This window comes from Crinia signifera, chromosome 4 (assembly GCF_055691185.1).
Source record: "Crinia signifera chromosome 4, ASM5569118v1, whole genome shotgun sequence".
NCBI lineage: Eukaryota > Metazoa > Chordata > Amphibia > Anura > Myobatrachidae > Crinia > Crinia signifera.
In genome coordinates, this window is record NC_139220.1 from 192766230 (window position 1) to 192791294 (window position 25065).

Here is a 25065-nt window from a genome sequence, read left to right on the forward strand (position 1 = left end):
AAACGTCTTACCCATTATCCGACTCCTCCAGCAATCGGCTGGCAATTCGTATTAACATGCAGTATGCGAAAGGGGATTTGAGTCCAGACTTAGTAAATTTATTTATCATCTTTGCAACAGCAAGTCGGTCATTCTTCCGTAAGTAGTAGAGGAGTCCCAGTGCATGGTACTGCCAAATGGATATATACGTATTATCTATCAATGCTCAAAAGCCAGAAACAAACTATGTCATTCATATAAAAGGGGGTAATTCAGACCTGCTGTGTATATTTGGTGCCTAGCAAGCAGGTAAATGTTGCCCCACCGAACACATGCCCAGCCAGCCTCTCGAATCCCTGCTCATGTATGCTTACACATCTGCTCGCATGCTCCCGCACAGAGGAGAATTCATACGATGGTTACTCACCATCAACTATTTTTTTGTAATGAAAAGCAAGCCTGTACTTACTTTTGTGATGGACGCTTCCCAACGAATTCAAGGGGCCAGCGCTGATGTAATCCGCCCGCCCCAAGAAGGTAGGGCAAATCCCTGCAGTCACAGGTGTCTGCCCAGCATTTTCATGGGTACGCCCACCATTTTTGTGGGCATGCCCATGAAACGCTGGACGGACCCTACCGACCGCCCCCAGCCTGTCACTCAATTTGAGAACACACTTGCGAGTGAAAAACTTGCTGAAAGCCTTTGCTGTGGGGGTTTGCACATGCGCAATTATCCCCATTACCAGAGATGGGGCCTAATTTGGACCAGGTCTGAATCGACCCCAAAGTCTGTTTAAGTTTTCACTTTGAAATAATTTCCATAATAATACCTGGACCATGATGTTGTCACTAGAAGCCGCTTCCTGAGCTTCATTGATCCATCGTTTCACTACATCATAGCTTATTTTCATCATATGCTGTGAAAAGGAAGAGACAGTAATAACGGATGAGGAAAATATTCTGCGTATACACACACATTAAGTACCAATTCATTGGCATATCTTCCACATTGCTCTCTGTCCTCAGGGAGAAGTCCACACACTTGCTCCATGGAACATTTAGAGAATGTAAAGAGTAACTATTGTACATTAGAGTATGCATCTGTAATGCAGATACATACCAAGGAAGACACCAATGCAGAGCTGGAGACGCTGGGAACTTTATCCACGATAGCTTGCTTCATGTACCTCTCAATAGCCTGCAACATGGTGGCCTGTAAACCAAACATGGGAGATTGTTTTTGTATTCTTTTGATAATTGTTAACATGCAGTAACAAAGCAATTTGGAAACATCCAAAAACCAAAGCTGTCGATTTTATCTGTAACAATATAATACAAAGTCTACTATTTAATTGCACTTTCATTACAGTGCAGCCATCATCATGAATTAACATTTTGGGTTAACAGTATATAATCAGGATAGATTCTACAACACTATGATGTACTTTTAAACTCAAAACAATTGAACATTTGGGAAAACATGCGACAATATAAATCAGTGGTCGATATAAAATCAATGATGGATATCAGGATACTCTTCAAGCAGGCATCTTACAAGCTATAAATGAAAGATATATAGCAGCGCTGATATTACAATGTAGAAAAATTTATTACACAATTAAAAACAGAAATAAATAAAATACATTAATGAACCAATTGGTGCAAAACAATGACAAGAATAAGTGGTGGGACTGGACCCAATTATAGTCACCAAAAGTTGAATGGTAATGAACCTGCTCTGATCCAGAGAGATTGAAGGAGGGGAGTCCTTTATGGCCACTTGAATGGTGTCCTGAAGCGAGAGTGTTGGTGGACTACAACCGATGGCAGATGTGGAATTAGCCCAATCGGGAGTCCCGCTGAGGTGGAAAGGTCAGGTGTCCAGACAAGGAATGTAGGCTTGAGACTCTCAAAGAAGTTGGTTATCGATCAGATATTCTTAGCAGGTGAGGCAGTCCTCGGTGCAAATTGAGGTTTTTGGAGGTGAAGTGGGTCCAGGCAGGGGGTGTCACCAACGCGTTTCGCAGTTCTCAGACTGCTTTGTCATTGTTTTGCACCAATTGGTTCATTAATGTATTTTATCTATTTCTGTTTTTAATTGTGTAATAAATTTTTCTACATTGTAATATCAGCGCTGCTATATATCTTTCATTTATTTATTCCTTTCTATTTGGGAGCTGACTACTCCCTTTAGCAGCAGCTACTTGACCAAAGCAACCCCTGGTAAGCGCTCCACACCAACCTTGGTTGGTTTCGTTTATCTTACAAGCTATAACTTACAGAGCTGACAAAACTATTCCAAACCTGATAATATTTTGCAGTACACTGATGCCTCGCAGCTCTTTCCTGCACAGGAAGGGAGCTTATGTTGTGCAGACTGCATGTCCTGCCTCTGATGTGCGGCAAGTAATACATGTTATCCTGTGTTGTGTGTAGGATGATAGGTGATGGTTTCACTAAACCAGGCAAAGAATAAGATCATGGACCTAATTAAGACCAGATCGCATGCATGCGAACTAGCAGGACGGGCAATTATCGATAGACTATGAATGCCTATGACCGCTAATACGCATACGCGAGGCCATCCTTCGATAAAATCAAGCTACTTGTTTGAATGGCTGGCCGTTCGTAAAGTGATTGACAGAAAGAATGTTTGTGGGTGAAAACTGTCCGTTTTCTGGCAGTGTCAGGGAAAATGCAGGCGTGCTCAAGCATTTGAGGGAAAGTGGTGTGATGTCAGCTCTAGCCCTGGACAGCCTGTCTCTATCGCAGACACCAAGTCCAGCACACAGTGAAAAAAAATAGTTTGAGGGGGAGTGACTTGCAAATTGATTCCATTTTATTTTCGCAAGCCCTGCTAAGCAATTTGCAGGCTTGTACGGGGCGGGATTTAACATCTGTGTGATTAGGTCTGAATTAGGCCCCATGTCCAGTCTTATTTATTAGTGTAGAACACTTCACTAGCTTCTCCATCTTTTAAAGGACCCACAGAGGAAGCTCCACAAGCCATAAAGCAAAGAATGAGAGCTGCGGTTGAGTGGACATAAATCAAGAATGAGCTGGGGGTGAAACACAGGCATGAGTGTCCAAAGGGTTGCCTAATGCCCACCATTAAGTAAAGATGTGTACACACTATATGACCCGCATTGGTGCTGTCATTGGCAAGTGTATACACACTTTCTGATGCCAGCGGGGGGGACCAACTAGAAGATTTTCTCCTGGGGTGTCAGAAGAAATCAGACTCAATTAGTGCCGTGATTCTGTTTTCTGCCTTTAACACAGAGCAAACAGCATGGCGGCAGGCACTAGAGTTGGAGAATGCAGATTCTTGTGACTAAACAACCATTTCAAGGCTCAACCAGCATTCTCCAACATAACAGCTCACCCAATTGAATAGCTCAGGGACCTCCTTCCCGACGCTATTCATACTGCGCCAAAATGAATTGACCCCCATTGTGGCAAGTACAAAAAAAAAAAAGTTTGATTTTGATTGAAAAATTTCTAAAAAGAAAAAAAAAAAAGTTCACATTTTCTTTCCCGTGAGAGCTACATTGAAGATCCAAACTTTGTTTTTTTTTTCCACTACCCAACACCTCCTTTCTAGAGCAACTCTTTTATATAAAATACACTGTACTTACTCTGTAAATTAGGTTAAGCACTTCCGAATCCAGACTATACTCACACCCCTTTCACATCGTAAACCAGGGTCGGACCCGGAATTGCTATTCAGGGTCCGACAAATTCATATTCGACAACCTGGGTCCTACTTGGGTTATTTTGGCAATGTGAAAGGGTATCAATGAGCTTTCCTAACTCATAACAGACTATAATATGTTATCCTAGGATAGACCATTATATTGAACACAGTAGAAGCACAGAGCCTAACTATTATAAAGGGCAATAATAGACAATAACAACAAAACAATAGTGAAAACGAAGAAACCATTCAACTGGCTTTTTAAGACTTTTAAGGTATGGCGTGTAGCTTCTTGTAAAATAGATTTAAAACATCATGGATCTTATATTGAACAAATCTTTCACAATATGACTATTCTGAAATCTTTAAATCTGCAAACTTTGAATTCCCCTCTTATAAGAAGTGGACAACATTTTTCAGGAGCCCAGGTCAGCACCTCTAGCACAGATGTCTACTTACGTCAGTGATCCGGCACAGTGCGCGGATGGCGGGCCCTCGGTAAACATCTTCTTTCCCAGTCATATCCTTGGTCAGGCTGACAAAATGAAATTATTTAAAAGGTTAATCCAATAATTTTCACTACAGATTTTACAGCAAAGCAGAACAAAGGCCATCTAATTGCTCCGACATCTCAAACAGACCTTAACGTTTCCTGATCCATTAATGCAGGTGGACATGAGGGATATATATAAAGATTAATTAAAATGTCAAAGATAAAAGTACTACATTTGGAACAATCACAGTATATCCACTGTGGGGGCAGAAACAGTGCAATATCATTTTTCAGTACTAAGATAAAAACCCATATTATATATATCTTAACAGTAATAACATTACGTAGGATCCTATTCAGTTAGTATCACCAACCACAATTGCAAGTACATAAACAGATAATAATAATAATGCCACCCCAAAATAATAATAATAATGATTTTGGGATTGTATGATGCAATAAAATACTGACATAGTCATAGTCGCCCACAGTGGCCACATTAATAGTCTCTTGCCACACTCAACTCTGCTAATCTAGGAATGAATGGAAATGCATCAACGTCCACTCTGCTTGTTTCAACATGCTGCGGTGAAATAGCCAAAACAGCAACTAATATGTATGATTTCATGAGAAGATCATCTTATAAAGCTCAAAACACACCAAGAGGTGGGTTTGCTTTAAAAGCGGTATATAGAAATTGTGACTTTAATATAAAGGTGCCCATACACGCTGAATTTTGGGCTATATTGCATTGCATCACATGCGATTTGCGTGAAATGCGATCCAATGTTAGCACATACTTTTTGAACTGTGCGATGGGATGCCCACGGGAGCAGCGTGTATGGGCACCTTAAGATTACTGAGAAATGTACAGGTACACTCTTATGCTCTAGTGGATTTGTGAAAGTATAATTATACACCTACACAGAGAATCATATGCACCCTGTCAACATTATCAGTATGATTAACATACACAAATAAAGCAATTATAAAGTATCTTTTAGGGAAAACTGGCAAATTGACTGTCAGTTTGCCAAACTATAATTACTACTGTTGCAACTGGGATAAGTAACAGGGTCATGCAAAGGGATTGATTCGCAAGGGTGATCACAGCAAGATTTTAGTCACAAATTGAGTGACAGGAAGCTTTAGCAGGGAGTGCTCAGAAGAACGCGGGCAGGTTATGACTGGTGGCATTTTCTGGGTATGCAACCATTAGTAGCAGCAATTACACTGGTTATTGAAGAGTCCTGAGGGACTAGGGAGATCAGCTCAGCCTGGGGGATACGGTCAATATGCCGGTGGACGGAACCCCGATGGAGGAAATACCGGCGCCGGTATCCCGACCGCTGCAATGCCGGCAATAGTGTGCAGAGCGTAGCGAGGCACCGGGCCTGCTGTGTGGCGAGCGCAGCGAGCCCGCAAGAGGGAGGGGGGGATCCACGGACAGCATTTCGGCAGTCGGGATTCCGACCACCGGCATTTTATACCGAATCCCAGCCTGAGCATCTGAAGAGGAACTCAGGATCTGCGTGGCCTCCCAATTTGATGATGTTAGTGATGTTTCTGCAATCTTGTGGGTCTGTGCGCAAATTGTGCAATCGCAATGGGAGTTCTTTTGCACGGGTTAGCTTCTGCCCAAATTAGTGTATAATAGCAATTGCATATGGCAAATCATTGCGACAGCAGTAGGAAGAACAACCGCACCTGACAAACCGAATACAAATACTAGTTACCTGCTTGTGACAATAATAACATCTTCTGAGATATTAGCCATCTCTTTAATAGTCAGATAGCACATCCGTCGTAAAGTTTGCTGGAAAAACATAGTGTCTTATTAATAAAGTTCCGCAAAAGTCATGTAAAAAGTGTCTTTTTCACAAATACATCTCTTATACATTAGCCCAGAACTGTCAATCTGTGAGTGTGTGTATAACGCTGGGCGGAGCCATGGGCAGGGTGATTGGCAGTTTTGGGGTACACATATATAAAACAGATTCCCTCCCACCCTCCATCATCAACTTCCCCCCTGCTCCTCTCCAGAGAAGCTGCGCAGCCTCAGCCAGCACAGCGCCACCAAAATCCTCCAGAGCCGTCGCCACAGCAGCTGCTGCAGTAGTAAATAATTAACCCCCTCCTCCCCAGAGAAGCTGGGCGGCCTCATCCAGTGCTGCGCCACCGCTGAGATCCTCCAGGCGGCTGATGCAGTAGTAATGGAGCCTGCTGGAGGGAGGCCGAGCACAGGCCTCCTGCAGGTACCGGGGTAGCTGTCTGCAACATGAGCGCCGCAACCAACATCCGCCACTCCCCCCGCCGCTGGACTAACGGAGCCTGCAGGAGGAAGGGGGAGATGCAGCGCCCAGGAGCATGCCTCCTACAGGTACCAGCCTGGTTATAGGATGTGGGGGAGAGTGCGGCCAGTGCTGTGTACAGCGTGGAAGTGGAAAGTCCAAAGTGGGACGTTTCACTTCTCTAACATGTCTCCGCTGCTGGCCACAGGGCTGCCTACACTGAACCCAGGGCCCCCACTGCCCCACTCCTGGACTGGGGGTGACCTGGGTGTGCATATCAGCATAGAGGCCTGCCTTTGTCAGGGACAGGGGGTGACAGTGCCACTGCCTGTCACCCTCCTGCACGCATACCAGCAAGCAGTTGGTGAAAGTTGTAGGATGGGTCCCGCTGGGCCGCAGAGCAGGGTATGGGGCACAGGCACTAAGACCTGTTGCATATAGTGCCTGGCGCCAATCCCCTACCACAGTATCCACGCACATGGACCTCTACAACCTGCCGCACCAGCCCCTCCAGCACCCACACTAGCCTCCCACATGCCCATACCCCACCCACCAAACCATCGCACTCACAGATCCACCACCCACACCCACCCTCCTGCACCCCCAGCATCACCACACCCAACCCTCCCCCACCCGCAACACTTTCACACGCCTCTTCCCCAGCCACAAACATTCATACCAATGGAAGAGGCTACACCCCCTTCACAATCACACGCCCTTTTGATCTGAAATACATTATGTCACCTCTAAGTAAAGTACAATACAACCATATTTCATGCAATAAATCAGTTCACAGGTTAAGGGGGCGAAGCTCCTTACAACGGTTTGAAGAGCGCCATGAATCACCTAGTATGTATATAATTAAACAGGCATGCAACTTTACTATGCAAATGAAGTATTTACTTAGTCTTGTGTATTTTTCAGGAATCGTGGGAAACTTCATTTCAAGTATATTTTTTGGTTACTTTACACATCTTATAAACACAATGTTTTCATGTAAAGCAGTTAAGTGTGGGGACACAGGTATCATGAATGCAAAACAAAGGAAATGAACAAACAGTAAAGGTATCCACACATAAGGTTTGCTAGGTGCAAATTGAGCCTATACAATTTGCGCTATGTGATTTGGACTGTACACACTGAGCAATTTGAACTACACCTCATTTTGACTACATTAAAATAGGCAATTACAGGGTGCAAGTGATCTAGTTCAAAAATACCTACATGCACAAACTATTTTGCCATGCAATATTGACTACAAGGGAGCACGCATCACAAATGAAAATAAACACTGTGCAATTTGAAGTAGACGCAATGCGATTTGAACTAAAAAGATCAAATCACACCATGGGCCTTATTCAGATCTGAGCTCAGTACAAATTTGTTTGGAAAATGGGCAAAACCATGTGCACTGCAGGTGGAGCAGATGTAACCTGTGCAGAGAGAGTTACATTTGGGTGGGGTGTGCTGAAACTGAAATCTAAATTGAGGTGTAAAAATAATGCAGCCAGTATTTACCCTGCACAGAAACAAAATAACTCACACAAATCTAACTCTTTCTATACATGTTACATCTGCTTCACCTTCAGTGCACATGGTTTTGCCCATTTTTCAAACAAATTTGTACTGAGCTCAGATATGAATAAGGCCACATGTGTGGGCACCATTATTACTAGGTAACTACATTCCTGGACCATATCCTCAAAAAAAGAGTATTTAAGTTTAGTTATGATAAAGTATCGAAAATTGAAGAGGAAAATGGGATTTTGGTTCTTACCTAAAAAATACTTTCTGTGAGTCTATGGGGGATTTTGGAGGAAGAAGGGAAAGACTCTCTCTTTGTTGGGGCACTCTTACTTGGAAAAATTACAGAAAATTAGTGAATAATCCAATGGATTTGAACAAAAAGGAACTACAAGGAAAGCCTAATCACAATGTGGTTAGTTGGATAGTTAGTGACACACTATATTAATCTTGTATGTGTAGATTTAAGTTGATTTAAAAAGATTTCTTTATGTATAGGCATGTTGCCATGATCATGTATCGTTGCTTATAACTAGTGTGGTCTCACTAAAACAATCAGCAAAAGTATTACAGTATCTGCTAAACATACCGACAAACTGTCCCTCAGTACCTATGCTGTTGGCTAGAGAAGATTGGACAGATTAACCAAAAGACAAGCAGATACAGTGTTTGGGTTTTTCTCTTAGGCCATCAACAAGGTATCTGATATATATCTTTTTGTATCCAAGACTGGTTAGATATGTATAGGCCTTCTGCAATGATCGTGTACGGTGGCGTATAACTGACTAGTGTGGTTTCACTAGTACAATCCACAAACGTGTTACAGTGTCTGCTTAAGATACCGTAAAACTGTCCCTCAGTGCCTATGCTGTTACATGCTCATTTTGAATTGTGATTTTTGAATAACTTACCTATCACCGCCTGTGGTAGGGCATGTGAATTTTGAAGAGCATACCTATCACTGTTTGAATTTTGAATTTCTGCATAAACACACCCATCACCGTTTGTGGTAGGGCGAGTGATTTGTGAAAAGCATACCTATCACCCATCACCGTTTGTTTGTCTATGGTTAGTGCTTAATTTTAAAAAGTTACTAATAAAGAAATCTTTTTAAATCAACTTAAATCTACACATACAAGATTAATATAGTGTGTCACTAACTATCCAAATAACCACATTGTGATTAGGCTTTCCTTGTAGTTCCTTTTTGTTCAAATCCATTGGATTATTCATGAATTTTGTAATTTTTCCAAGTAAGAGTGCCCCAACAAAGAGAGAGTCTTTCCCTTCTTCCTCCAAAATACTCTATTTTACTCTCCAGGGAGCACCTCCACAACAGTCATTAAGCAATAGGACGAGACCAATTTGTCCTGATAATCAATCCTTATTGTGGATATTCAATATACCCTTTGTTTCATAAAAACTAATATCAACCTGTGCACTGGTCCATTTCCACAACCCCCTTCCTCAAAAAAAGTCTATGGGGGATACCAGAAGTCTGGGTTTTGGAAATCTAAAGTAGTCTGGACACCAAACAGTTCACTTTATGAACACAAAGCAGGCATCTCCTCCTCTATACCCCAAGATAACTTAACAAGTCCACAACCTGAACACGAGTAGAGTCCTGCTGGAGAACAAATTGCTTAGCCAATCAGGGGTTTAATTTCTTCAGGCTGCACCTATTCTGGGGAATGCCCTACCACGCACAATAAGACTCTCCCCTAGTCTCCAAACCTTCAAGCGTTCCCTGAAAACTCATCTCTTTAGGCTAGCTTATCACATAACAGAACTGCTTGCTCAACCACCATGTGTGTCCAATTGTAAAGCGAAAAGAGGATTTTGGTACTTACCGGTAAATCCATTTCTCTGAGATCAGCAGGGACCACTGGAATCACATCGGGTATTAGAGCTGGGAATGCTGGGAGCTAGGCACTTCTTAATAATAATTAGGGGATACTGGCTCCTCCCCTCTAAGACCCACAATCCCCCAGTGAGGAAATTGGCCCACCAGAGGAAAGGGTTACAGAACAAAACCATAACACAACCATACATACAACACGCAGATATCGGACCGGGCTGCAACGGCAACCACAACAGGCAGAATCCAACAGCCGGGCGGGTGTCCAGTGGTCCCTGCTGATCTCAGAGAAATGGATTTACCGGTAAGTACCAAAATCCTCTTTTCTCTGACATGCAGCAGGGACCACTGGAATCACATCGGGGAGGTTCCAAAGACCAAGCCCCGGGAGGGAGAGTGCTGGGGATTCTGTAAGACCAGACGACCAAAAGCTGAAGCTGAAGTTGCAAAAGTATCGAACTGGTAAAACTTAACAAACGTGTTCTGAGACGACCAAGTGGCCGCTCTGCACAACTGAGAGATGGTAGCCCCTCTCTCAGCAGCCCACGACGTACTCACCGATCTGGTAGAGTGAGCTGTTACGGAGACAGGAGGCACCTGTCCCGCATGAAGATAAGCACTACGGATCGTCCACTTGATCCATCGTGCAATTGTCTGTTTTGACGCAGGCCACCCCCTGCGTAATGCGTCATAGAGAACAAATAAAGAATCCGATTTGCGTATAGACCTGGTTCTCTTGACGTAAATCCGAAGAGCCCTGACCACGTCCAAGGAGGATTGCTCCGGTGATTCTCCTTGAAAAGCTGGAACCACGATAGGCTGGTTTATGTGGTATGAGGATACCACCTTCGGAAGGAACCCTGCCTGGGTACGCAGCTCTGCTCTGTCCTCGTGGAAAATTAGATAAGGGGGCCTGCATGACAGAGCACCCAACTCTGAAACTCTGCGAGCTGAGGCCAGGGCCAGTAAAAGAACTGTTTTCCAGCACAAGAACTTCAGTTCCACCCTGTTCAGTGGCTCAAATGTCTCAGACCTCAAGAAGGCTAGTACCAAGTCCAGATCCCAAGGAGCTGTGGGAGGCACGAAGGGAGGCTGAACTCGGAGAACCCCTTGAAAAAATGTTTGTACCTCAGGAATGAGGGCCAATCTCCTCTGAAAGAGAATAGACAAGGCCAAGACCTGGACCTTGAGAGAACCCAGTCTCAGACCCCCATCCAACCCCTTCTGTAAGAACAACAGAAGGCGGGACAATTTGAATATCCGGAATGGCCAGCCCTTACCCTCGCACCAACCCGCATATGAGCGCCATATTCTGTGATAATGCGCTGCTGAGGCGGGCTTCCGGGCCCTTAACATCGTAGGGATTACAGCTCTTGGAATTCCCTTCTCCCGCAAGACCTCGGTCTCAACAGCCACGCCGTCAAATGTAGCTGTGGCAGATTCTGATGAAAGAAGGGTCCTTGAAGGAGCAGATCCGGTCTGAGGGGCAACCGAACTGGCTTGTCTGCCAGTAACATCTGGATGTCTGAGAACCATGTCCTGCGAGGCCACCAGGGTGCTATGAGAATAGCCTGCACTGGCTCCCTCTTGAGTCTCTTCAGTACTTGGCCCAGAAGTGGAAGTGGCGGGAACAGGTAGACGAAGCTGAACTCCCACGGGGTCGACAGAGCGTCCGCCGCTATGGCCTGAGGGTCTCTTGTACGAGCCACGTACGTTGGTAGTTGGTGGTTCTTTCGAGACGCCATCAGGTCCACCTCGGGAACTCCCCACCTGTCGGTGAGTTCCCGAAACACCTCGGGGTCGAGAGACCACTCGCCTGGGTGAAGGTCCTCCCTGCTGAGGAAGTCGGCCTCTAGATTTTCCCGACCTGGAAGGAACACTGCTAGCAGAACTACTCCTGATCGTTCTGCCCACTGAAGAACCTTCTTTACCTCCTTCATGGCCATGCTGCTCCTCGTGCCGCCCTGCCTGTTCACATAGGCGACTGCCGTGGCATTGTCCGACCTTATCTTTATGTGTTGACCCTGAAGGAACTCCTGAGCCTCCAACAGAGCATTGTAGATGGCTCTGATCTCCAACACATTGATGGACAAGCGCCTCTCCTGCAGGTCCCACCTGCCCTGGAGGCAGAGATGAAGTACCACGGCACCCCAGCCGCGTAGACTTGCGTCCGTTGTCAATACAATCCAGTCCTGGACTGCAAACCGACGACCCTCTATTAGATTCCTTCTGTGTCTCCACCACAGTAGTGAATGTCTTGCCTCGGCCGACAAGAGGATTCTTTTGTGCAGATTCAGGTGCGAGCCCGCACCCTTTCTGAGAAGATCCAACTGAAACGGTCTTGAGTGGAAACGTCCCCACGTCAGAGCTGGGAAGGCTGACACCATCTTCCCTAGCAGCTGGGTGCACAGATGGAGGCTGATCCTCTGTGGAAGTAGGATCCTCTGCACTAGGTGCAAGATAGCCTGGATCTTGTCTTCCGGCAGGAAGATTCTCAGAGACTCCGTGTCTAGCCAAAGGCCTAGGAACAAGATCCTCCTGGATGGAACTAAAGAGGATTTCTTGAAATTCATTATCCACCCCAGGCTGGTGAGCGTCTGAGTGGTTAACCTCGCATGACTCTCCAGTAACTCCCTCGATGGGGCCTTGATTAGGAGATCGTCGAGATAGGGAATTATTGTCACCCCTTGACATCTGAGGTATGCGACTGCTACTGATAGAGTCTTGGTGAATACTCTGGGCGCTGAAGATAATCCGAAGGGCAGAGCCCTGAACTGAAAATGATCCCGACCGATGGCAAAACGAAGAAAGGCCTGGTGAGGGATGCAAATCGGGATGTGTAGGTAAGCATCCTTGATATCCAATGATATCATGTACTCTCCTGGCTCCAAAGAAGCAATCACTGAGTGGATTGATTCCATCTTGAATGGTTGATACGAGACTAACAGATTCAAAGGCTTCAGGTTGAGAATGGGCCTGACTGACCCATCCGGCTTGGGGACTACAAAGAGGGTTGAGTAGAACCCTGTGTTCCTTTGAGTTGCTGGGACCGGCATGATGACCTGAGCCTCCAGCAAGATCCGAATGGCTTCTAGCAGGCTCGTTCTCTTTTCCTGAGATGTTGGCAGAGCCGTTGTGAAGAATCGAACCGGAGGAGTGGAGTCGAACTGAATCCGGTACCCTTCTGATACCACTCTGCGAACCCAAGGATCCTCCGAAAGGGAGAACCATTGGGTTCCGAAGGCCAACAGACGGGCACCTACTGGTAAACTGTTGACTGAAGCTGGTAAACCGTCATGCCACCGGCTTCTGCTGGGGCTTAGGTTCCTGGGCTCTTGGAGCAGCCTGAGGGCGGGCTCTGGCTCTGGACCCTCTAGAGGACTGGAAACCTCTTCCTCTACCCCGAAAGGTGCGCTGAGTCCGAAAGGACTGAAAAGACGGACCTGCGAACTGTCTTCTGGGAGGAGGAGGAGCAGCCGACGGTAAAAATGCCGACTTCCCTCCCGTCGCCTGTGAGATCCATTTGTCTAATTCAGGCCCGAAAAGGATGTCCCCGGAAAAGGGAAGACCCTCCACAGCCCTTTTAGACTCCGCGTCCGCCTGCCAAGAGCGAAGCCAGAGGGCCCGCCGTGCAGAAATGGCGCTAGCGGATATTCTGGAAGAGATTAAGGATACATCCTTAGCCGCCTCTCCTAAGAACATAGCAGACTCCTTAACATGTTCAGCCAAGCAACGAATCTCATCTATAGGCATACCTGATTCCAATCCTTCAATGATTAGCTCTGCCCATTTAACATTTGCCCTATTTACCCAGGCCGAGACTATTGCCGGTCTGAGTTGAGTCCCTGCCGCTACATAAATGGCCTTGAGAGTAGCCTCCAATTTTCTATCTGAGGGATCTTTCAAGGCTGAAGCCCCTGGGACTGGCAGAGTTGTTTTCTTAGACAGACGGGAAACTGAGGTGTCCACCGGAGGTGGAGTCTCCCACTTGCTTAGGGCCGCAGGCTCAAAAGGATACAGAGAAGGGAAGCGTCTGGGAATCTGAAAACGTTTGTCCGGATTCTTCCATGCAGCCAGAAGCTGATCCTGATTTGGACAAGGAAAGACCACTGATGTCTTCTGAACCCCTCCAAACAGATCAAACTCCTGTGGCTCTGGTCTGGGATCCTCCGGTAAACGAAGAACCTCCTTTACCGCCATAATGAGAGCCTCTATCCCTAAAGGAGTCGGCTCTCCCTCAGGAATGACATCCTGAACCTCTTCCCATTCACCATCCTCCATTTCGTGAAATGGATCTTGTTCCTCCTCCAAATCATCTTCCACAATAATAGCCTGATAAGGTCGCTTATTGCTAGATGTAGAAGGCCTCTCTGGTCTGGACATGGAGTTAGCTAACCCCTCCACCGACCTTGCTAGGGCTGTAGCCCAAGATGGCTCCGCTCTGCGAGCCAGCGCCAATTCAGAAGTGAGCTTTGACATAGTACCCACTAAGGTAGAGGCCCACTGGGGCGCCTGAGACCCCGCCAGTGATGCAGATTCAGCACCTGAACATGACTGACAAACAGTGGCATTACCCTCAGCTGTGTATTGAGAAAACTTAGCTGAACAGACAGTACAAGCAAAAACCTTCTGAGAGGCTTTGGATTTGCCCGTCATGATCCCCGCTCGCCCGGTCCAACACCAGCGCGCGATACAGGTGCAAACACACACACACACACAGAGTACAGATACACCTCTCACAAGCCAAAAACCTCAGGGTTCTGTGAGACCTGGAGGAGAATGAGCCCTATTAGTGACAATACAGCGCAAAACACTGTGTCAGCAATAAAACTTTTAGAGCCTTCCAAGCTGCAGTAACCTGTGAACAGGAAAGAGTCAGCTTACTGTGTATCTGTGTAATGGCCGCGCCATGCCGGCCTCCGTTTTACAGCGTGTCCCCTCTCCCTCTGCTTAGCCAACCTGTGGCGTTCTGACAACGTCCAGAGACACCCGCTTGCTAGCGCTCACCCCTGCAATACCTCCGGCACTTATTACAGCCGCGTGGTATAGTACAGCGATACGCGCCTTGCAAGATGGCGGCGCCTCACTCGCTGCAGAGACCCGCGCACAGCGCGGCTGACGGAGAAGCGGGGGACGGCGTGTGGCAAGTGCGCTCAGCGCTCTACTCACCACCGGAGGCTTCCTTCGTGACTGGCGTCCCCTTTACTGGAGGGGCGGCAGGAGCACGGAACCCGTGCAGGCAGGCACCTTTAGTGAGGTCCTGACTGACGACCTGGAACTCCAGGGGCGCAGAATGCCCGGACCCACACCTTTCAGTAGGTGGGGAAGGGATTCTATCAAGTAAAGATGAAAAAATTCTATTGAAAAGCCAAAGCTAGAAAAATGTGCAGGAGCAGAAAAAACTGTGACCTAACTCCCTGGCACAATTTTCTCACTGGGGGATTGTGGGTCTTAGAGGGGAGGAGCCAGTATCCCCTAATTATTATTAAGAAGTGCCTAGCTCCCAGCATTCCCAGCTCTAATACCCGATGTGATTCCAGTGGTCCCTGCTGCATGTCAGAGAAATGGAATTTTCTGCTCTATATAAGAAAATAAATACATAAAATCCCATTTTTTTCCCCATCAGTAAAGATAAGAAATTGCCATTTCCCAGGCATTTCAGCAAGTGTGCTGTAATTTCCTTGGTTGCTTAGCGTGGTGCCTTTGTTGAGCAGCTCTTTAAGACAGGCCCGTTGCACGTAGTTTTGTAAAATGTCCCAATTTATTTTGATTCATAGATTTAAGGACTATTTGGGCTGTCATCCTCCTTTATTGAAATTGTAAAGGACAAAGTGAATTGGTTCTGAGAATATCTTTGGCCCTATCCACGTAGTTCCTGTCTACCCTAGTTCCGGTCATGGTTGGGCTCCCACTGAATGCTCAGGAACTGTCCCATGTCACTGACCCTGTCACAAGTGCACCATCCGTCGGTATTTTCAGCCATTGGAGCCACCAGCATGAGTGTTGATTGCTCAGTGTAAAAAATAGAAAAAATTAAAATAAATGATAAGAACAGGATACTGAACAAACATGCACAGCTCCTTGGGCAGCAACATAAAGGAGAACCATGTGCTATCTTGCAGAAGTTAACTGTTTGGTGCCTAGACTCTTCCACTAAGCCCATGGTTTCTGGTGTTCCCCATAGAAGAAAGATAAGTCAAAATTGCAAACATCAGGCATATGCACCATGCATAGGTAATTGCATCATCAAACAACATGGGAACTATGGGCCTGATTTAGAGTTAATTGCAAAAGCAAAACCTTTCTCAAATGGGCAAAACAATGTGCACTGCAGGTGTAACATGTACTAAGAGAGTAAGATTTGAGAAGGTACTTTGTTTCTGTGCAGGGTAAATAATGGCTGCTTTATTTTTACACTGCAATGGTAGTTATTGGGCTATCGAGTTATAGCCTGTTTTTATCTGTAAAATGAGGGCCCCTTTTTAAGGCGATGACACGTGAAAGCCAGGATAAATTCCCGGACCCTTGTATTACCACAAAAAGAATACAGATATTTAAACCCACTGTCATCACTGATGTTTCAAACAACTTACATCATTTGACTGGAATAGTCTGGTCATAGCAAAGAATGCTTCAGTGGCTTCCATTGTTCCAAAGTGCTCACCCTGTGGAAAATAAAAACTATACTAAATTACCACTGGACGAGAGGAGGTTACAAGGATATTGATGATAAGTTAACCCAACCAATCATTCTCTATCACAAAGTACTGCAAATGATATTGGGTATCTGTGCATGGACTGATACATTCTAATTGCCTACAACCATGGCTACATAAAAACAGCTGATTAAATAAATAAAATGACTAACAAAAAAAAAGTACTATGACACTAATCGTACCCGCCTTATAAAAAAAAAAACCCTCTCAACTATCTTTGTATTTAATAAATGAAATATATATTAATCTGTAAACCAAACACCTACCGGATTGATTCTGATATATATAAGTTTCAGAACGGAGGAAAAGTCAATATAGCAGTAGAGAGAATGGTACTGCATCAGTGTATGCTAACTACACAATCATTCACTTATTTTACATTTATGAGGTCAGTCCGTGTGGGACAAATTCTAGACAAAATAAAAAACACATTCCAACATAAAACTAAGGCTAGACCACATCAGCTTATCAGAAATCCACAATATCACATTAAACAGTGGCTTTGTATTCTACAAATACAGCATTATGTGTGCACTAACCTGGTTCAACAAGTACAAAATCTTGGTTAAAATATGGAGGCATCTTCTTGGATTTATAGGTGTTTCATTGAATAGCCGAGCCTGAAAAAGTAAATATTATAATAACATAGAATAATAGAGAATTACTGGATTTAATATTGTACAGAAGTAATTATTGCAGCCACCGCTTACGCTACGAAACTTACATAGTGCTGCTAAGCATCATCGTTCGCTCACACTTCGGGCTCGCCACGAAATTACTAAAGGTAACACAGGAGGGTTGCGTGATTTGTAACGGTTTCCTCCCCGAAAATCATTATGTAGCGATTAAGTAGCTGCTAATGTAACTGGCATAGCAGTGGCCGCAAACATTATTATTATTATTTATAAGGTGTGACAAGTGTTTTGCAGCGCCGTACAAAGGAACAGTACAGGGAGACAAACCAGGGTTGAACACAGTTACCTGTGCAGTGTGAATGGGTAACCTGGGTCGAGTGACTAACAAATACTAAAGGTATAAAGCCTTTCAGAGAAGTTTTTCCATTTACATTCCTGACTAAACTTGTTTCAGACTGTGGACAAAGCACCCTCAATCAGTGTTCAGGTATCATGCACATCTGCATATATAAAATGCTAACTACTCTATGGGGTGAAGTACCGCCAGTGACAGTAGAGGACATTCAGTATACCAAAGTGAAAGCAGGAAGTAGGAGCAGATAGGGACTGGGGGTGGGGTGGAGAGTTTGTGGGCTAAAAAACTGTCACAGCTCAAAGTGAAAGTACATTGCAGAAGCCATAATTTTGACCGGCGAATTTGAGCTCCTGTGGCAGACGCCGCAGGGAGCCTGAGGACGGTGGCAGGCAGGGAGATGGAAGTCTCCCTGCCTGCCCCAGAACGTTTGTGGGGGGGAGGTGGGCTCCCCGGGTGCCAGGCAGCACAGGCTGCCCCCCGGGGGTGCCAGCAGGGGACCGGGTATATTCACTACACCCGATCATGCATATGTAATGATCGGGTGAAGTGAATATATGAATATGTAATAAGCGGCTCGGCTCCGGCCCCCTGCTGGCTGGTCTGTGTAAAAAAAATATATATATATATATATATATATATATATTTTTTTTTAAATTAAATGTATAGTCATGTGCAATAAAAATAGCATGCCCCTCCTCAGAATAAAATTCCAGATTTTTTGACACCAATTGTAAAAAACAAAACACTTTATTTTAAAAGTTCACCTTCCACTTCACCATAAAAAGATAGCGATTGGCTCATTGCGAAAAAAACCTTGAAATGTATTCGCCATCTGGTCATTGAATAGGGTGATTCACCGTTTTAGTCAGAAATTCACCTTACAGCACAAAATCGCCATAAAAACCTGGCGAATCAGCCTCATTGAATACCGCCCATAGACTGTATTGTATGATGTGTGGCAGAATGAAGACTTCCAGACTAATGCTGGGTACAGTGGTTCTCAAACTCAGTCCTTGGGCACCAAAAGTGCTCTGTTGATTGGATTGATACCTGTTAACTGGAAAATCTACACCATTTTTTCATGGAACCAGCTTGAGATAACATGTGCTTTGTGATATGGCATCTTATTCTGCTAAGACGCTGAAGCTCAAACTGTGGCCACAGGGATGAACATGGTGAACTACAGTACTCAGGAACTGTGTGGCATTGAAATGATGCTCAGTTGGTAAAAAGTGATGGAATAAGCGACAACAAAAAAACATTTCCGCCATCTTCACCATCCTGACATGTAGCATCGATAAGCCATGTTATTTGAATCAATACTACCATCTGAATCATTAGCATACAAAATTTAAATTAGTCAATGGTTTTCCAGTCTACAACTCTCCAGGGCTGGTGAGCCTTACCCTAGCATAGCCTCAGTTTCTCGTTCTTAGATGTAAGTAAAGGAACCCAACTTGGCTTTCTGCCAATGTAGCCTATTCACTTCAACATCCAGTACTGTGCATCCAGAGATGGTCCTCTGGATACAAGTTAGCTTGACACAGTGTGACCATATTCCTCTGACCACTCTCAATAACAACGTGTATTTGCCCATAGAACTGCGTCTCAATGTATGTTTTCCGATAGACCGTAGACACTAATGTGTATGGCAGTCCAGGGAAAACAACATATTCAGTGAACTTCAAAGTATTGGGTCTAAAATCAGCAATCAATCCAAGGTAGAAGACCCTGTAATGTTGGGAATGATAACTAGCCATCCAAACTACTGTATAATAGGGGGAAAGTACCATTATGGTCACCTTTTACAAGTACTAGAGTTTAAGCTATATTACCTCTTGAAGAACTGCGCTCTTCTCCAAATGCTGGAAAGGATTAGAGCCACTACCTGAAAAACATAAGTAGTACATCCATATATAGAAAGATTTCCTTGTAATATACATATATTGGGAAGGTACCTGACATATTATAAAAACACTAAAGGTCCATACATACCAGGTAATTTTGGCTAGTATGTATGCACAGCGATGATGGGGAAAAATGCTGGGCTAAAAATTGCTCAGTGCATACACAGAGTTATTTATGCCCGTTTCAGCAATTTGCCCGGGGCTGGAAGACTTTCCATAGCAGAATGCTTTGTAAAGCCCCCCGCCCCAGAAGATGAGTGGTGGCAGCTGGCGATGATGCTCGAGCGCACATCAACGCTCCCCCATACACACTGGCCGGCTTTTCAGCTAAAAGCAGATTCACAAAACTGAGCTGCTTTCAGCTCAGAATCGTCCAGCATGTACGGGCCTTTAGGTTTTATCTCATATGATTTACAAAAAACATGTACTCCTTTTCCACAGTCTAGTCATTTAGGGGATGTTTGGCAGGAGATTAAATTTTGAGAAATAAAAGTACTAACTAATCAGCCGTTTATCAAACACAGTCTGTAACATGTAAGGCAGAAGCGGATTAGCTGGTACTTGTATCACACTTGTATCTTGCGGTGACAAATACCCTAGGAGGAAGACATGCTCATGTTAAGCCCCATACACACCAGAGGATATAGTGAAAGATATCGCTCAGAATGGGCTTTCGGAGCAATATCGTTCACTATATCCTTGTGTGTACACTCAGGGCCTTATTCTAGTTCACTCTTTCTGACAAAATCCTTCTTAGATGGACAAAACCATGTGCACTGCAGGTGGGGCAGATGTAACTTGTGCAGAGAGAATTAGATTTGGGTGGGGTTTTACTTCAAAGTGAGATCTATATTGCAGTGTAAAAATAAAGCAGTCAGTATTTTCCCTGCACAGAAACAAAATAACTCACCCAAATCTAATTCTCTCTGCACAAGTTACATCTGCCCCCCCTGCAGTGCACTTGGTTTTGTCCATCTAAGAAGGAATTTTTCAGAAAGAGTGAACTAGAATAAGGCCCTCAATATCATTAACGATAAGCACTCCCACGAGTCCTTAACAATGACAGATGTCTACCGAACCTGCAGGTCAATATCGGCGGCCGATATAATTCAGTGTGTACACACAGTATCGGTCGCAGCTAGTGTGTATGGGTATTAGTTACTGCCAAGTGGGTACTAGCCTGGTATGTGATTAAATCTTAGTGATTAGGCTCCCTGCACTGCCTCAGCAGATAGGTGAAGCAGGAAGAGTTATAGCGGCACTATATTTGCTGCTATAGTACATTTATCCTATATTTGTCTACCCTCCCAGAATGGCCAGGAGGCTCCCAAAAATCTGGTCCCCCTCACAGCACCCTGGAAGGTCAAACCTCCCGCAGCCCCCTCCCCTGCCCCTTCCTGAAGAACCATGAATCGCAGCATTTACTGTACTGGGGGCAGGGCTTGATGACGCCACTCTTGGAAAGGTTACAGAGAGGAGACATTTAAAGTAGGCAAGTATGTGTGTTTGAAAAATGGCAGGAGCAGATTGGTTGGAACTTTTTCTCTCATAATTTATCTCTTGACAAACTTTGATAAATACTCCCTAATGTTTAAACCAGATGTTTTTTCATAAAATCATGTGTAACTACATCAAAGTGTTAAATTGTTTGGTGGAACTGTAAAACTCGTCTAATATCCCAGTGGTGTAACTTGCAGCGACAGTGTTTGTTGCTACCTCTGTCCCAGTGAGTTACAATTTGTGCATAGTGGATATAATCAGGTAAAATATAATTATGTCCATTGTGATGTACTATGAAAATGGCCCAGCAGGTGGATTGAATATGATATGCGGTCATACCTCCCAACTGTCCCGCCTACCGCGGGAACGTCCCGACATTCGGGGACGTTCCCGCGTCCCGCCCCGGGCCGCCATTGTCCCGTGATGGGGGGGACAGTTGGGAGTCCCCCCAGCCTGCCAAGAATAGACACTGTGCGCATGCGCACAGTGTCTATTCAGTGACGACGAGCGGCGGAAAACAGATGCGCTGCCGGAGGACTTCGCCGCGTGAAAGTCCCGACCTCCCAACTGCAGTAGTTGTAGAGATGGGCAACTCGGCTCTTTTCCGCGAGCGGCTCTCAACGACTTCACTCACGGGAAAGAGACGGTTCCTCGTCGGTCCATTCTGTCGAGTCGGATCTTTGGGCCGACTCAGCTCTGAGCTACCCATCTCTAAGAAGTTGGGAGGTATGCATTCACTGGCTGGAGATCCTACAAATCCTTATTACAGCACTGACAATCTCCGGATCTGTTTTGATGCGCATTGGATCAGAAGTAAAACACGTGCCATTTGACGGTTTTTAATTGATTGCCCAGATGCATTAAAACGTGTGAAAGGGGCCCAAATCACACTAGTGTATCTGCACCTTAGCAGCGGACGGTAGGAACCATTCCAAACTACTACTAAATCTCTGAAGTTTTTATTTTCCTATGAAATATACCTCTGTGTAACAGCTGCACTGTGTATGTATCACCTGTAATGTAACTGCATGTGCTATATTCAGCACAGAACACTCATAATTACTGTTACTTTTATTCTTATTGAATAAGGGAATGGCATCATCACACGCACAGACGGTAGACCCGGGCATACAGTATGTATAAAAATGATTTATCGCTTTGTACTCTAATGTATCAGTAACGCTGCACATGTCAGTCTACAGTGATTTCCTGTCATAAAAATAGCAGCCTGGCACTACACAGGGTTCCCATAGAGCCTGCTGCACCTATAGCTAAACCACGAGTCTCTTGAGGCTTTCTGCCTCAGGAAAGTCCGTGGCTTTGCGGCCTACGCGGAAGAAGCTAGGCACCCCGCTGCCATGTACACCCAACTTCCACCGCAGCCCCGGCTTACCGGACTCTTCGTCCTTCTTGTCAAACTTCTTGATCATTTCCGGGTGCGGTGGCTGCAGGTACCGGTATCGGTAACGATAAGCCTCATCCAACCAGCACACGCACACTACTACACCGGGCCTGCGCCAACACAACGTCCGCCCCGGTCAGAGAGAGTGTGGCGCCCCCTTCCGTCTACACAATACAACAGCAGACTCAGAGCCAGTCCTTGGAAAAAATACATGTAATTCCCAGGTACAGCAACAGTTTTGTTCCTGCAAAATTCAGAACGGAGAAAGTGCATACTCCTATTTTATTGCCCTATGGTCTGCACCTGTTCTTAAGCTGGCCATACATCAGAAAGATCGATCTTAAGATCGATTGCGCTCATGATTGTGTACAATTTCCCTTGAAATCCCCGGCAGTCCTTGGTGGTTTTTGGACACACAATCTACACACAATCCATCTTACAATCAGTCATACAATCCATCTGCTGTATGATTGTGTAAAGGTGCGTACACACGTACAGATTTTCTGTCTGATCTATCTGGTGGGAACAAAAACCTGGAAATGTCTGGGAGCGTATGACAATCAAAAATTTCCACCCAAATGCAGGAAAACAGAAAAAAAAATTATGCTTTGATAAATCTGTTATATCAGAATGATTAAACAACTTGTCTGACTGATCACTGTCTGTTTTCAAGTGTTTGGGAACAATTTTTTGATTGTCAGTTGCTCCCATACATTTCCAGGTTTTTGTTCCCACCAGATAGATCAGACAGAAAATCTGTACATGTGTATGCACCTTATGCAAGATGTGCACACAATCTGCATACAATCAGTCATACAATCCATCTGATGATGGATTGTATGATTTGTGTACACAAGATGTGCACACAATCTGCATACAATCCATCTTACAATCAATTGAGATTGTATGATTGGGTACAATATCTTTCTGATGTATGGCCACCTTAAGTCACTATAAACTAGAATAACATGATTGATTGAAATAACTTTGTTCTGAGACTTTTCTCTTTTTCCAAACAAATGTTAAAACAGTGCAAGGTGTAATTTCCTGGGCGTCTCAGATCCAAAATTTCGATCAAAATTATGTTTTTTGCCCACCGGCGGATTCAGAAGAATTTTGACAAGAGGGGTAGGGGCACCTTAATAGGTGAAGGGTGAGGTTACTGGTGTCTGGTAGATCTGCTCAGGCCAAAGGCATGCACATTTCAGGAAAAGAAATAGCCACTCTACATGGATATTTCATCCCCTTGAGCAACACCCCTTATCGTTGTCCTGCTGGGGGCATGGGTACATAGAACAGAACAATCCATCCAGATCCCTGGGGTGAGCTGCACATGGGCTAGACGTCTTTGTGGTTGAAGACAGCCTTACACTCTAGTAAAGCAGTAGCCAAACTTTTATTAACAGTGTGCCAGTTCTACCATGTCTCAGACCCCTCCACAAGCCGCTTACATGCCATCAGACCCCTCCAGATCACATGCCCCTGAATCGGATGTGTATGATGTCATCTCCAAGCAGCAACAATGCAGCCATGTGCAGGGCCAACACTTTACACAGGTCAGTGCTGCGGTATGAAAAGGGTTCTGAGCCAGTTTGGAACTTTGTTTGAAACTAGTAAAAAAACACTAACACCTTACCCCTCAACCGTGCTATTCCAGACACAACACCATTTATACTGCACCAATATGCACTCTTCTTCATACCTCCCAACATGACCCATGCCAGGAGAGACACAATGCTCTGCTCCTGGACTTTCTTCTTAATGTATGATTGCCAGCACCTGTTTTTGAACAGGTTAACTAATAAGAAAGGTGCTTCACCACAGGTGATGGCAATCCTACATTAGAGGAAAGTCCAGGAGCAGAGCAGAGTGTCCCTCCTGGAGAGGGTCATGTTAGGAGATATGTTACCATATGCGTACGCCCCGCGTTTCATGGGCATTTCCATGAAAATGCTGGGTGTACTTATGGTAATCCGGCCGTGTGGGGGGCGGACAGCTGACATAGCCGGATGTGAGCTGGCCACCCATATCCCTGCTTTCACACGGAAAAATATCCTAGTGGTCTGGAGCACTCGGGGCTGCCTGACTGCTCAGTCCATCATTCGATGGTCGGCGAACATCGGAGGATGGGGGAGGTTCCCGCAGATGGGGGAGGTGTTCACATGAAACATCCCCTCGCGGTCCATTCGCTTGTCATCTTACCTTCATCGGTCGGCGTAAGCGATCCGTACGGTAGACGGGGGCTAAGAACACTTGGTGCCCGTCCGATATACGCATCCATCCGATTCAACCAGAATAAGGCCCTGTATTTGGATCTGGCTCTCCTTGTGATGGTAACGCAGGATTGCCGACTTTTGTAATCTCCTCTCCGGGAGGAGACTCTCAGCAGGAGTTCGGGGTTGGGCTTAAGCATGCTGTCATTAAGCCCCTTCCCCATGATGGAAACTGACTTGATTTGTCGATTTCTTCGGAGGGGGCAGGGCTAAAATGACGCGATTAGCCCAGCCCCCCCTCCGCGGAGATCGGCAGATCTCTGGTTATTTAAACGGCGAAGTGAGGGGGAGGAAGCAGCAATCGGGGGCGGGGGGGGGGGGGGAGCGGAAAACTGGGAGGGTTGCCCACCTTTCCGGGGGGGCCGGGAGGGTGATCCAATTTTCAGGACCCTCCCAGCCATTCCGGGAAGGTAGGCAACACGGTACTTGTTTCCT

The 25065-nt window shown here is 45.3% G+C and overlaps 1 protein-coding gene across 1 annotated transcript in view; it reads right to left on the minus strand.

The window, feature by feature from the left end:
* Positions 1 to 22504, minus strand: part of COPG2 (coat protein complex I subunit gamma 2) — a 55713-nt gene extending 33209 nt beyond the window's left edge. The window contains exons 1-9 of the mRNA XM_083183322.1: positions 22349 to 22504; positions 19384 to 19436; positions 17098 to 17178; positions 16436 to 16507; positions 5906 to 5985; positions 4136 to 4211; positions 1100 to 1192; positions 810 to 896; positions 12 to 169 (exon numbers count right to left, since the gene is read on the minus strand). Of these exons, the coding sequence (XP_083039448.1) occupies positions 12 to 169; positions 810 to 896; positions 1100 to 1192; positions 4136 to 4211; positions 5906 to 5985; positions 16436 to 16507; positions 17098 to 17178; positions 19384 to 19436; positions 22349 to 22385 (737 nt within the window). The 5' untranslated portion in view covers positions 22386 to 22504. The remainder of the gene's footprint in view (positions 1 to 11; positions 170 to 809; positions 897 to 1099; positions 1193 to 4135; positions 4212 to 5905; positions 5986 to 16435; positions 16508 to 17097; positions 17179 to 19383; positions 19437 to 22348) is intronic.
* Between the last annotated feature and the right edge of the window lie 2561 nt (positions 22505 to 25065).